Source organism: Myotis brandtii, unplaced genomic scaffold, assembly GCF_000412655.1.
Source record: "Myotis brandtii unplaced genomic scaffold, ASM41265v1 scaffold395, whole genome shotgun sequence".
Lineage (NCBI taxonomy): Eukaryota > Metazoa > Chordata > Mammalia > Chiroptera > Vespertilionidae > Myotis > Myotis brandtii.
The window spans coordinates 1,386,880-1,402,092 of record NW_005365155.1 but is presented as its reverse complement, the minus strand read 5'-3'; the positions used below and the strand labels follow the sequence as shown (position 1 = coordinate 1,402,092).

The following is a 15,213-nucleotide window of genomic DNA, read 5'->3' as shown; positions in this document are numbered from 1 at the left end:
TCTTTATATTTTTAAAAGATTTCTTCATTTGTATTTTCTCTTTGAGCCTTTTATTCTCCCCCGGGAGTAAATTCCAGAATCTAGATACTCTCCTCTCTTCTATGGGAACCAAAATGAAGGGACATTAAGGTACTTGTCTGAGGTGAGAAGCTCAGTGGGAGCAGAGAAGACTGAACCCAGGCCTAGTGACCCGCCTGTGCCTCTGTGATGGCATTTGTACTTGAAGAAGGCACTGCCCTGCCTGCTATCGCTGCTCTCCACTTTTAAGAGTGAGACTATTAATTCACTCCATAATGCCTGTGCTTAATGTATCGCCTCTGTTCCCTCTGGGAGGCAGTGGTTCGTACCCGAGCCAGGATCTGCTTTGGAACTTACACCTGAGCTGGAGCCCCCTGCTCTTCCACTTGGTTTCTAGATGACCTTGTTCAGATACAACAGGCGAGGGAGATGAAAAGCACAGAGGAGTTGAAGTGGGGTAGTGAGGATCTGTCGTGAGAAAGCATAGGAAGCACCTGTGCCAGACAGACGGCCGGCGGGTGCTGAGCCCCTCCTGCACCTTTAATAGACAAAGCTCTTTTGGGATGGATGAGAGCCTTTCTCGCTCTAAGCCTACAGAGGTCAGTTCTCAATAACAGACGCAAAAATGACTAGACCAGTGATGGCGAACCTTTTGAGCTCAGCGTGTCAGCATTTTGAAAAACCCTAACTTAACTCTGGTGCCCTGTGCCAGACAGACGGCAGGCGGGTGCTGAGCCCCTCCTGCACCTTTAATAGACAAAGCTATTTTGGGATGGATGAGAGTCTTTCTCCGCTCTAAGCCTACAGAGGTCAGTTCTCAATAACAGACGCAAAAATGGGACTAGACAGTGTCAGGGAACACTGCCAAGAAGTGCTGGTTGTTTTCAGAGACTACATTACCAACACTGTGCCAGGCGGCCCACTTGCTTGGGTTTTAGTAGCTCAGTCAGTAAGACCAGCCGGTTGTGTTTCAGAGTGATAATTGGTTGCATTGAATCCCCAATAATCTGCTTTTCCATGATTTCTTAAGGTCGGCTAACTTTAAGAAGTAGATTAATATTTTAAAATTTTAACTTTTCCATATCAACTCGAATGTTGGCAAAGCTTAAAAACCTCCACTGCTAAATTTAACTTCTAACTGGAAACGACCAAGAACCCCAATTTCTGCAAGTCTTATGATCTAGGAACTTGTTGCCAGTGACATATTGTCCAGCAACCAGAGATCTGGAGGTAAAAATGGAGACTGCCAGCACTTTTTGCTTCTGGATCTTAAAATAGCAACATTGAAAATTCTGAATGTGAAACTAGTCGTGTCCATTCAAATGTTTGATGCTCAACAAGTGTTAAGTGGTACATGCTTAACCAGCCCATTCTTCTAGGAAATGATTGGTTTGGAGGAGGAACAGGGTAATCCTATTTTTTGTTAAAGGACTGGTACTTTTCAACTGTGATGAGATAGAATGATGAATGGCCACTATGTGTTGGTTGAGGTTGAGAGTTAAATAATTGGCATTAATACTGTATAAAAAGGATTAGTTGATTAAGTAGTGGCTGATAAGAATTTGTATTGATTATTTTTTTAATGCCATACATTAAAATTTGCCAAGATAATCAAGATAACTGAGACTTTCTTTTCTCCAGATAAAATTGTGAGGAAAGCTGGCAATCTGACAAATGCATATGTGTACGAAGTAGGCCCTGGGCCAGGGGGAATCACAAGATCCATTCTCAATGCCGGCGTTGCTGAACTTCTGGTGGTGGAAAAGGACAGTCGCTTCCTTCCTGGATTGCAGGTAAGATACTTAGTGTCTTTTTAAAAGCCCAGTTGAAATCTTTAGGCCAAGACTTAAGCCCCCCCATCCCTGAGGATTCGATAGGGTACAGTCCCCAGGCTACATCCCAGAGATTTTGATTCGTTGTCCGGAGGCCTAGAAGGCTGCATTTCTAACGCATCCTCACGTGGTCCGTTGACCAGGATCGAATGAACCTGCTATTATAAAAACACGAAACAAACTCACTGTTCTGTGTCACCTTTTTAAAAATCTAATATCTGTGGGCGTTATGGCCCATCCCTGGAAAAATAAATAAGGATAAGTAATGGTAAAAATGACTCAGCATGACTTCTGAGAGCTTCATTTAGTTCAGAAAATTATTTCTACAAGCAGAAGATGGAGAAGACATTGGCTTAACTGAGAGACTAATAGTTAAGCTTAGGCATTCATAGAAGAGCATTTTTAAAGTGAAGGAGTGGAGTAGTACCACTTTGTGAATAGATTCAAGATGCGGTGTGAATGAAATGATACGTGCATCTTCAAAACAGTCGGTACTGTTATTGCATGAGAATTACTTGAAGGAACTAGGCACTTTTCAGCTAGACAACAGAAGCCTTGAGTGAGGGAATTCAAAGCCTCATATCAAGGTTGGCAGGGAGAGGATAAACTTGTTTTGATCTTTGCAAGGAAAGAATTAAAACAAATAGGTGGGAAGTGAAGAAAGCAGGTGCAGATTTAAAATTAAAAGGGACAGCCCATGCCAGGTAGCTCGGTTGGAGCGTTGGCCCGTGTACCGAAAAAGGTCGCAGGTTCAGTTCCTGCTCAGGGCACATACCTAGGTTGTATATTCCATCCCTGGTCAGGTATTTTCTCTCTCCCTCTCCTTGGCCCCCTCCTGCGTCTCTCTGTCCCTTCCTATCTCTCTAAAAATCAGTAGAGACGTATTCTCAGGTGAGGATTAAAAAAAATAGTAAGAAGAAGGGACATACATTTTAAAAACGTTGTCAAACAGTGATCTTTTTAAAAAAATATATATTTTACAGAGAGGAAGGGAGAGGGATAGAGAGTTAGAAACATCGATGAGAGAGAAACATCGATCAGCTGCCTCCTGCACACCCCAACTGGGGATATGCCCGCAACCAAGGTACATGGAATGGAACCTGGGACCCTTCAGTCCGCAGGCTGATGCTCTATCCACTGAGCCAATCCGGTTAGGGCCAGTGATCATTCTTCATCGGGGACACTTAATGACTGAAGGGCCTTTGATTCCCCAAACTAAAACTTTTAAGAGCCTTTAGCAATTTATTAAAGGTGAGTCCAATAGAATAGTCAAATTATCTGCATGATTATTTTCATACCAGAGGAACAGTTGGTTTTAAATTAGCACACTCTAATACTTATGTGTATGTGTATCAGTGGGAAAATATTTAATTTCTGCCAGAACACTCTGAGAAAATTTATTTGGAAATCTAGGGCTGTGTGTGCATGCATCTGATTTTTAAAAGAAACTTAGTGATTTTTTTTCTTACTATTTTGCTATATCCTGTTTTACAAAATTTTATATTTACTTGGATCTAATTTTGCCAGTCTTTATTGACAGAATTGGTTTCAGACTTATAAGTTTATTTGTGGATATTATGTGGTACATATTCCTTGATCAAATGTGGAATATTGAATTTTTGCTTTGAGCTGCTTTCTTATTTTAAGAACTGTATCTCAATTGGAAGTGGAAGTGGGGATATTATTTTGGGTGAGATCATAAGATGAGAAAAAGAAACTGAACAGCACTACATAATTCTCTCAGGCTTAATCATCTAGCCCTTTTTGGACATAGGGGATACTCCTCTGATATTTGTCTCTTAAACAGACTTCTTAACCCTCAATCTCACCCAATATTACATGCAATTCTTTCTCATTGGGCAGGGAGGTGAATCACATTTCTGTCCGTCCCCATCTTAATTCACATATTCTCTCCAATTTCAACTAAAGATCTTTGTAGACAGGCTTTAAAAACCAACTGCACCCTTTTTATCTCAGCTGTGCTCCCCCCAAGTCCCCGCACTCCTAACCCACCTTGCTTTATTGTCTCATTAGCTTTGCCGTCATCTGACACTATCTCTGTGTTCTTACGTGTTTGTTGTTTCTTGCTGCATCTCTACCAAATGCCTCACTCAGGAAATAAAAAGGTTAACTATCTGTGTATATATCCGATTAACTGACTAAGTGTTTCATTTAACAATGAAAGTGAGTAATTGTGTAGCATTCATTATCAAAAAGTTTTGTGCCCTTTTTCTAAATATAAGTAGGTTAATTTCAAGGTAAATTACATTGCAAAAAATGTATATTTGACTTACATGTTGCTGTAGAAGAAGCATGATTCTTGGTGCCTTGTGTGCAGGAAGGGAGTTTGCCTTAAAAAGAAATGTTGGATACTAAAATATCAAATAGACTTCTTTTTCCTGTAAAGAATGTTTCAATATGTAAAACCACTTTCCTTTAGAAGTACTGAATTAATCATAAAACTAAGTACAGGCTGGAGGAGATCGATCTATTTTAAGGATTCCATTTTAGTGACTTCTAAGCTAATAGAATTACTTTTTAAAGAAATTGTAATAATTTATAAAATGTCTTCTAGTTGAAAGTATGTCATTTGTAGCTTAATTCAATTCTTATAATATTATCAGGAGGCAGCTTAGAGGAAAGAACATGGTGATTATGTAGGTCTCAGTATCCACGTGTTGTAAAGGAGGAAAACATCTCTAATCTGTGAAAGCATTATAGGACAGTTTTATGGTGAAGAACTCAGACTCGAGTGTCAGACTCTCTGGGTTCAACTTCAGGCTCTACCATTTACTAGTTGTGTGACCTTGGTGGGTACCTATCTCTCTGTCACTTTGCCCATAGGATTGTTGTGAGAATTAAATGAATACTTCATACTTAGTAAGCATTTAGTGCAAATTTTTATATAATTAATCAATGAAATGATTAACCCCATGCTTTATACACCCCTGTTAATTAAGGATTGATCAGGAGGTGCTGATCTGGAAAGAGGTATAGGAGAAAAGTCATGTTATTTCTTTGGACTAAAAAAATCCTCAGTGCTGTATATACAGTGGAGCTTAGAATTTCTCCTGCATTTTCTTCCAGGTTATTATATAGCTTTAGCGATCTGGAAAGAGGTATAGGAGAAAAGTCATGTTATTTCTTTGGACTAAAAAAAATCCTCAGTGCTGTGTAAACAGTGGGGCTTAGAATTTCTCCTACATTTTCTTCCAGGATATTATATAGCTATAGCACTTTGTTTGGTATTTTAGTGCTTTATTGAAGGTGTGTGGTATATGTCTTGACATATCCCAGTGTATCTTTATGTGTTAGCATACAAACCTACAGTAGTCTACTTGCTTCTCTCCTTTGAATGCTCATTGTCATACTTCCCCATATGTTACACAGTTCACCATACAATGTGATTTTTCTTTTAAAAGTCAATTCTGTGTTAAAGAGATTACTTTCTGTGTGTATTTCCATCTAGTATCATTTTCCTATAACCTGAAAGATTTTCTTTAGCATTTCATATAGTGTAAATCTGTTTGTAATATATCTTTCGACATTTATATGTCTGAAAAGTGTTTTGTTTTGTCTTCATTTTTTGAAACACATCCTGGCAGCATCCTTTCACTACTCTTAAGGTTTTGTTCCCCTGTCTTCATATGTTGCTTCTAACAAGAAATCTGTCATCTTTATCTTCGCTCCTCTGTCTTTTTTCTTCTGGCTTTTATATTTTTCTCTTTATCACTGTTTTGAGCAGTTTCATCATGATGTGCCTTCTTGTTTGTGGGGTTCGTTGAGCTTCTTGGATCTGCAGATTATCACTGTTTTGAGCAGTTTCATCATGATGTGCCTTGGTGTCATTTTCTTCATGTTTCTTGTTCGTGGGGTTCGTAGAGCTTCTTGGATATGCAGGTTTTCCTGTGCTCTCTGATGTCCAATGTCTGCATATTGTTGTTTCAACTGTTTTGGTTTATTTAAGGCAAAAGAGTTTATCTGCTCCCTTACAGTCCATCTTGTCCAGGGTAAGCAGTTCCTTTAAATTATAAGCTTATTTTGTGGAATTTTGGAAATAGAAAGGCAGTGGTTATTGTTAGTATTATCTCTGGGTTTTATAACAGGTAAACAGTGATTATTTCTACTTGATAGACAAAGTGGAAAGTTCACAGAATGGAGACTCAAATAGGCTGGTGTTCAAATCTCAGGTGTATCACTAGCTTTGTGACCTCGAGCTTATTGTTGAACCTTTTTTAGCTTCAGCTTTTTCATCTGAGAATAATAGTTACCTTGGGTGGTTATTGCAAAAATAGACAGGAATTTATATAAAGAGCCTGGTATATATTGCAGTAGCCAATCAGTGGTTGCTGTTATAATTACTCTCCTTCTCGTCATCTTATACAGGGACATAAAATATAATACAGTCATCCTGGCAGAAGGAGCTGTTTTTAATCAAAGATGATAAAATGTTGAAATTCTTTCATCTCTATCAAACTTTTAAAAGGGAAGACTGCTTGACGTTCTGCTATGAGATGATTATATATTTTGTACATGTAACTTACTTGATGTAGCTATAACCATATTAATCATAACGTAGACAAAAACAACAAGTAAACAAAAGATAGCTTACAGCAGAGTGATTTCCTGGTCCACTGCGCCTCAGGTTAAAGGTATAGAGGTCAGTGCTCGAAGCAGACCCTCTGACAACAGCAAGAAGTAACAGTTATTACTGTGGCAGAACAGCTATAAAAAGCAAATATAAAAACTGGGGGGAAAAGCACAGTCATAAGGGTCATAACCATTGAGGCCATTACTCTACAGGCAGAAATGAAGAAGCCATCAAGAACAGGGTGAAACTGGGTTCATTGTACTTGGCTTAAAGAAGAGAATTGTGCAATATAGTTTATAAAGATTTCCATATATGTCTTTTTAAGAAATATTAACACTTAAAGGAGTAAACGTTCGTTGAATAGAAAACGTAGTAAGTCACACATCTAATTCCTTCATGAGGCTGAGTAAATGAGTTTCTACTATATGTATTCTGGTCCTGTTTAAAAAGCAAAGCAAACTGACCTTTGGAAATCATGCTGTAATCTTCACCCTCAAAAAGTCTATTGTAACGTCTTGAATTTTTTTTTAAATGGCATTTGTCTTTTCTGTGTATTCTATATAAGAGTAAAAATTGTATTTTCTCCTGTCATATCCTCTATTATAGTTTTTTTTTTTATTCTCATATAGTTTACCTGACAGCTAGCCCAGCCCGTGTTTCACAGCATGGGGGTCCTCACTGTGTCAGGAAGAAGGCCATGGTCCTGAGCTGTGTGACCAGTGCTTAGCCCGCTGGACAGTGTTGGCTGCCAGAGGCCCCTCACCAAGAGAAGGTGGCATAAAATGTGCAAGATGGCTATTTGATACAGTTTTTTATTCTCAAGGAATTTATCATTGTACGCAAGTTCCAAGAATTACATAAATTCTTTCATCATCAAATTAGATCACCAACGAAGTACCTCGGTGGGCCATAGCCACTCCCTGCAGGAAGTGTGCTCAAGACCTTGGCCCGTTAGAGGAGAGGTTTTTAGTGGCCGCACGCGGAATACTTCTGCCTTTGTTTTCTCCTTTTAGAAAAGGCACTCTCCATTATGTGTGCCATGTACCCCTTACAAAACCTAACACCAGGAAAACCATTTTCTCTCTTGGAGACTTGGTATAATTACTTCCCTAGAGAGTCAGAATTCTGTAATTCAGTAAGTTGGTCATGAGCGCTAACATCTCTAGGATTTAAAGAGTCCTTTTACTCTAAGCCAAGCATGTCAAATTTGCAGCCTGTTGTGCAGCCCACAACAAATATTTTTGCAGCCCAGTCAATATAACGGTATGTAAGAAATGTTTTAATAAAAATTGTAACTTAATTTTTACAATATCCTGTTATACATAACTAGAGGTCGGTGCACTGGGGGGGTGGGAGGGGAGGGTCCCTCAGCCCGGCCTGCACCTTCTCACGGTCCGAAAGTAGGGGATGTCCTACTGATGGCCTAAGCGCTATCTGGCCTCCCTCTGCAGGAGGCAACTGGTCAGGTGCTGACCCCTCCCATCACCCCTCCTCTGCTGCTGGTTGCTGCCCCTCCACCCCCCATCGCCATTCCCTCCCTCTGCCCCGTCACACTCCTTGGCGCCGCCTGATTGCCAGCTCCCCCCGTCATTCCGCCGTTCAATTTGCATATTACAATTTTATTATATAGCATTATTAATAATGAACTACAACATTCCCTAATGACTGATTATTATAAGTGTGCTGCATTCATTTCCCTTACAAGCCTTATGCACAGGTGCACCATTACTCTCCACTAATACTAGCAGCAAATATTTTAGCAGCCGAATGCCATGTTATTAGTCTTGGACTGACTTGTTTGGTGTGCGCAACAGGAAATATTTCACTTTTGGAGAACAAGAAAAATAGGTTTACTTGCGTTATGCTTATTAATTTGAGCAGTTGTTCAGTGTCTGGTAAGTTAATGTTCAAGAAAAAAATATTAATTTTTATTAATTTCTGTTATTTTATGTTAACGATTCCTCATTTATTTCAGCCCTTTATATTCAGCATTGTCTCTATCGAAATAAACCTACACGTTTCTATGAAAATTGAAGCTTTTGGTTTTTTTTGCGGCCCACATAAACTTAAACCTTGCTTATTTGGCCCGTGTTAGCTTTGAGTTTGCTTGCTCCAAGCTTCTCATTGGAAGAATTTAGGATTGAAAACTAGATAGAACAATTTGAGAATGTCTGTAAAGGTACTCACTTGGCTGTAAGCAAGTGCCTGCACTCGTAGTCCGCTGTGCCGGGAGCGTATGCAGAGGTAATACCCCTGGAGTTCTGAAGTGTAAGGCACCAGTGTGGTTCTTGAGGGGCTATAACTGATCTTTCCCACTCCTCCATCATTCCCAAACATTATGGTAATGAAACAGTCTTCTCTCTAAGTGGTTAGTTAGAAAGTCTGTCATTGCTGACTATCATCAGGTGTGTGCCAGGCTATTGTCTAGAGCAGTGGTCGGCAAACTGCGGCCCCTTGAGTGTGGCTCTTCCACAAAATACCACGTGCGGGTGCGCACGTACAGTGCGATTGAAACTTCGTGGCCACACTCAAGGGGCCAAAGAGCCGCATGTGGCTCGAGAGCCGCAGTTTGCCAACCACTGGTCTAGAGTCATACCATTTCAGTTTTCGAGCGTTCTTGCCCATAGGCCCTTCACATAAAGCTGTGAACGCCAGCGTTCATCCCTTCTGCAATAGGGAGTGAGAAAGAGGAAGATGGGGCTACCAAGTAGTCATGGGGGAGGTAGACCTTGTGAAGAATGGAAGGGTTTGGTTTGTCATTGAAGGAGACTTCAGCCTGAAGGGAAATCAAAACATACCTGATAGAATGTAACATTGAACCTAGGAAAGGAAGGTAAATGTGTTACGTCAGCTTCCTGGTATGCAGCTGAGTGTGTCAGTGTGGAAAAAGGAACATTTCAAACATGGTTGAGTTATCAGAGCATGTAAATTAACACCAAGGAGCCTAGTTTGCATTGTTTTGTTTTGTCTGAGTCTTAATTACTAATTACTTAACTACTTTCTATATATTGACGTTGTGAAACATAGGCTTTTAGTTCTGCCTCTTTGTTTTTGGTATGCTAATTTGTTTTAATTATGTGAAGCATAATTATAGAAAAATTCTAATGTTCTTCATTGACAGTAAATGCTATCATTAAATACACAGTTTTTGTCAGTAAGAGCCTGTTCCATAGAGAGCTATCTCCTTTTTTATTTATAGTATATTGAGGTTATTACATTTTCTAAGATGTAGTGTCTGGTAATCATCAAATTAAATTTTAACAAATTGTGGTGATTTAAAATAATCGATAGATATATTAATATCAGAAGTGCACATCATTTTTGCTGAAGTGCCATGGCTAAATATATTAAACTAGTTGATTCCCAAACTTTAAATGTTTAGCTTCTTACCAATATAGGCAATTCAATCTGTATTTCTGAAACATTACTTGTGTAATTCTGTCTGTTATCAGTGAAATAAGTCTTTGCCAGCGAATTGACCTTACAAATTTATGGAACCCCAAATCTCGCAGGCTAGGCAAGGAAGTTTCCAGTGTCACAAAAAACTGAATGCCATCTGGTCATCCACTTATCACGTACCTCAGAAGTACTCACTCTGCTGTTGTGGCTGCCGGGGACCTTGCGGGAGATAAGAAACAGGTGCGCCCTAGCTGGCTTGGCTCAGTGGATAGAGCATCGGCCTTTGCACTGGAGGGTCCCGGGCTCCATTCCCGTCAAGGGCACATGATCTCTATTCGGGGGCATGCAGGAGGCAGCCGATCAGTGATTCTCTGTCATCATTGATGTTTCTGTCTCGCTCTTTCTCTCCCTTCCTCTCTGAAATCAATAAAAATATATTTTAAAAAAAAGGAAGAAACAGGTGCTGCCCTTCCGGAGCATGCATTGTTACAGGGGAAGAACCTGCAGACACACAATTGTGATACTGGGTGATCTAAGCTACAGAGAAGCATGTGCAAGGCACAGTGTTGGCTCAGAGGTGGTCCGCGCCTTCTCACTGGCTTCTGTGATGCTTCTTTCATCCTTCCTGTCAGTTGCCTGGGTTAGGCAAGGAGAGAGTTAGGAGAAAATTAGCTTGGCTTGAGCTAGAGAAGCAAGACCAAGAGGTGCTCAAGGCCAGAGTTCCCTGAATTGGAGCTCAGGTTCTCTGAGCTCCCTGAGCTGAGACTTAATGTGGAAGAGGGTCACCTCTTCCTTTGTAATCCACTTGAGCGATGTTTGTTCTCATTGACTATATTCATTCCTGCATTTTAAACTTTATAAGCTCAGGGGCTGCATCTGGTTTTATTTACCAAGAACTTTAAAAATCAAGTTTTGTGTTGGATACAGAGGCACTTAACATGATACGAACTTACAGATGGCTTAGCTGTAAGGCAGCAGAATCTCAGACATCTCTCATAGCAATAGTTTACCAATATATTTTCTAGGACAAAGGAAACTAAGGAGAAAATAAACAAATGGGACTACATCAAAATAAAAAGCTTCTGCACAGCAAAAGAAACCAACAACAAAATAACAAGAGAGCCCACTGCGTGGGAGAACATACTTGCCAATGATACATCCAATAAGGGGTTACCCTCCAAAATTTACAGGGAACTCATACAACTTAACAAAAAAAGACAAAAATCCAATCAAAAACTAGGCAAACCTAAATAGACACTTCTCCAAAATGGACATACAGAAAGCCAAGAAACATGAAAACATGCTCTAAGTCACTAATCAGCCCAGAGATGCAAATCAAAATGACAATGAGGTACCACCTCATACCTGTCAGAATGGCTACCATCAACAAATCAACAAGTGCTGGCAAGGATGTGTTATAAGCTGCTGGTGGGAATGCAGACTGGTGCAGCCACTATGGAAAACAGTATAGAGTTTCCTCAAAAAATTAAAAATGGAACTCTCATTTGACCCAGTGATCATACTTTTAGGAATATATCCTAAGAAATCAGAAACACCAATCAGAAAGGATATATACACCCCTATGTTCATAGCAGCACAATTTACAACAGCTAAGATTTGGAAACAGCCCAAGTGTCCATGAGCAAATGAGTGGATACAAAAGCTGTGGTACATCTACACCAGTGATGGCGAACCTATGACACGCGTGTCAGAGGTGACACGCGAACTCATTTTTTTTGGTTGATTTTTGTTTGTTAAATGGCATTTAAATATATAAAATAAATATCAAAAATATAAACCTTTGTTTTACTATGGTTGCAAATATCAAAAAATTTCTATATGTGACACGGCACCAGAGTTAAGTTAGGGTTTTTCAAAATGCTGTCACGCCGAGCTCAAAAGGTTCGCCATCACTGATCTACACAGTGGAATACTATGCAGCTGTAAAAAAGAAAGAACTCTTGCCATTTGCAACAGCATGGAGGGACCTGGGGAGTTTTATGCTAAGTGAAATAAGCCAGTCAGGGAAAGACAAGTATCACATGATCTCACTCATATGTGGAATCTAGTGAACAAAATAGATCAAGAGACATAGAAGCATGGAACAGACTGTCGAATTTCAGAGGGAAGGCAGGGGAGGGTGGGTGAGTGGAGAGAGATCAACCAAAGAACTTGTATGCATTATGCATAACCCATGGACACAGACAATAGGGTGGTGAAGGCCTGGGGTGAGAGGTGGGGCTGGGCTAGAGGAGGTCAGTGGGGGAATAAAAGGGACATATGTAATACTTGCAACAATAAAGATTTTTTAAAAATATATTACAAATGCTTTCTAATTTAAAAACTTACAGATAGGAGTTGAGTTTTTGCTAAATCTATACAGAAATACAAGTCATTCTGAGGGTCAAAATTTCGTTAATAGATGTTAAATGGTAAGCTGTTTTTATACTTTAATCTGTTGCTGCCCCGTCATTCATATGTTAAAAGTGAAATGCCACTGTAGTTTATTGCGGTTGATACTATGAACTTGAGTTCATTAACAGTCACGCTTAGTCTCTGGCTTTCAGATTGATTTAATAATGCATAGATTTGAAGTAAAAAAAAATAGTTTCAGTATTTGACAAAGTGTATGAGCTCCTTTTGTTGACCTTTCTGAACTAGATGCTTTCTGATGCAGCACCGGGGAAACTGAGGATTGTCCATGGAGATGTGTTGACATTTAAGGTCGAAAGGGCTTTTCCAGAAAGTCTTAAACGACAGTGGGAGGATGGTAAGTGACTTTGGATTGTTTTTCTTTTTGTTGTTCTTGTTGTTATTTATGGTAGAAATACTTACATTATTATATATTACAAATGTTATTATATATTTATATTAAAAATTATCCAAACACAATTAATAGGTAATATGTATTGTAATTTATTCTGCTTTTCTACTTTCTTCCAAAATATAAAATCCGTTACTTTCTTAATTCTTAATTATTTGTCCCATTTTTCAAATGTTTTGGGTTCTATTTAAATAAACTTGTCATATTTAGGATAGCACATGAGATGAACTATAAGGTGTTACTTTTTCCAAATGGTAAAAAAAGAAAGGGTTTTAGTGAACCAAGCCACACCCAACCTTTCTTTTACCTTTGTTTCGATTGTGTTCACACTCAGTGACCAACCAAGGCACTCTTCATTCACGGCACTGTTTATTGAGAACCTCTGTGTTCCAGCGCTTCTGTTTTTTGCCTTTAAAACCCCGTAGAACACATGAAGGGTCAATTTTGGTACACACACCACCCCCCACACTCTAGCTGCCACCATGTGTCTGGCCTCCACGGCCAGGCTCCTGCAGTGGTTGGTGCTGGCCCTCTCCGCCTTCCGACGCCCCCTGCTCTTCTCAGCACCTGCCTGCGCCTACCCCCCCGCAGTGACCTCCCCAGTGTCCCCCGCCTGTGACAGTTCTCCTGGTTCCTCTGACTGTTACTGACTCTCTTCTGGAAGATGGTGCTCCTGCCTTCCCTGAAGCCGTGCCCTCTGATTCTCCTTTACATCGCTGTGAGCTGTCTCTAACTCCTTTGCTGGTGGTTATTTTTTCTCCCACCTCTCACCTGTTTCTGAGCTCTTTCTCCTCGGGCGTCTCCTGCTACAGATCCGTCCGGATGACTCCTCCCTGGAGGACACCTGCATGTCATGTCGCAGGCACTTGCAGGCTGTGTCCGCTTCCCGGGCCTCCGACCCTCCGCAGGTTCCTCTGGGGCCCACAGGCACCTTGACCTCTTCATGTCCAAAGCAAATTCTTTTTCCTCACAGCAGTTCTTATTGTATCTTTTTCTGAAGCCAAAAATCTGAGGACTTTCACTGACTGACTGAATGCTAATTAGGTAGAATTTTTTTCCTTAATAATTCAAAGCTGATTGTGGGGGCAAAAAACAAAAAAACAATGCTTTTGAAGAATAAATGGTGTGGAATACACTCAACCATAATTTTTCATATATTTTTATTTGATGCTATTAGTATTTAGTTCGACTTTTACGCTTAATTAAAATTATATTCAAACTATATTGATGAAATCATTTCAAGTTGGTTTTTCTCTTGCCAACCAGATCCTCCAAATGTACATATTATTGGAAATCTGCCTTTTAATGTGTCAACTCCACTCATAATCAAGTGGCTTGAAAATGTTTCTCAGAGAGAGGGGCCTTTTGCTTACGGCAGAACCCAGATGACGTTGACTTTCCAAAAGGAAGTGGCGGAGGTAAGTTTTAATTTTTTCTGGCTATTTTACCACATGATCAAATTCCAAGACAAAATAGTACTGCATTTGTATGTCAGACTGTTTTCTAAAGCTGATACTCCATTACACACACACACACAGAAAAACCCTACAACAGCGCAACCAAAGTTAAGCATGTGGTGGTGGCGGCAGATGTCACTGCTGTCAGCTCTCCGTGCAGATTAGGAATGACATGCTGCCAGCTAAGAAGGCGGTGTGGTGAGTACAGGAAATAGCCCCCACTCAGCTAAAGAAAGGCGGAACCTGTGCGATGTGGTGATGCACTAACACATAGGGATTGGCATGTGACGTGTTATCACTGATTTGCTGACCTTAATAGTATGACAGCTGAAGAAGGTTATAATCAACGTGGAGCTGAGAAAGGGAAGAGGGTCGGTGGCTCACTACTCAGTATGTAGACCAGCCGTGGGCAAACTATGGCCCTCGGGCCGGATCCGGCCCGTTTGAAATGAATAAAACTAAAAAAAAAAAAAAAAGACCGTACCCTTTTATGTAATGATGTTTACTTTGAATTTATATTAGTTCACACAAACACTCCATCCATGCTTTTGTTCCGGCCCTCTGGTCCAGTTTAAGAACCCATTGTGGCCCTCGAGTCAAAAAGTTTGCCCACCCCTGATGTAGACTCACTTTATCCCCCTCCTTGGCCATGCCTGTATGCCCACAGCAGTTGTGTTCCAGGTTCACTCTCTAGAAAGTAAACCTACAGGGTAGGCGAGGGGATCTGCAGACTGTCCATGTTTTTAAAAAGCTGTGTTCTGACATATAAATACAAAAGAGTATTTAATGTATATGTATGGCTTAACAAAAACACCTGAGTCCCCATCGCCCAAGTCAGCTTAGTAATGAAGTTGCCAACATCTTTGACACTCTCTTGGATGCCTCATTCTGATTTTACCTCCTATCTTTCACCTACTGCAAAGGTAGTCAATACTGTGGATTTGGGACTTACTATTCTCTGCAAGTTTATCTCATGTATCCTCTTTATCCTGATTCATTCATATTACTGTTATATAGTATATTATATATACTACTACAACTGTGTCGTAATTTACCTGTTCATTCTCCTATTTGGAGACCCTGTAACAGGAA

General features: G+C 40.1%; 1 protein-coding gene across 1 annotated transcript in view; it reads left to right on the top strand.

Annotated features, from left to right (window-relative positions):
- The window catches only part of TFB1M (transcription factor B1, mitochondrial), a 38,016-nt gene that overhangs the window by 1,173 nt on the left and 21,630 nt on the right, over positions 1 to 15,213 (top strand). The window contains exons 2-4 of the mRNA XM_005872877.2: positions 1,654 to 1,811; positions 12,502 to 12,610; positions 13,931 to 14,082. Coding sequence (XP_005872939.1) covers positions 1,654 to 1,811; positions 12,502 to 12,610; positions 13,931 to 14,082 — 419 coding nt within the window. The remainder of the gene's footprint in view (positions 1 to 1,653; positions 1,812 to 12,501; positions 12,611 to 13,930; positions 14,083 to 15,213) is intronic.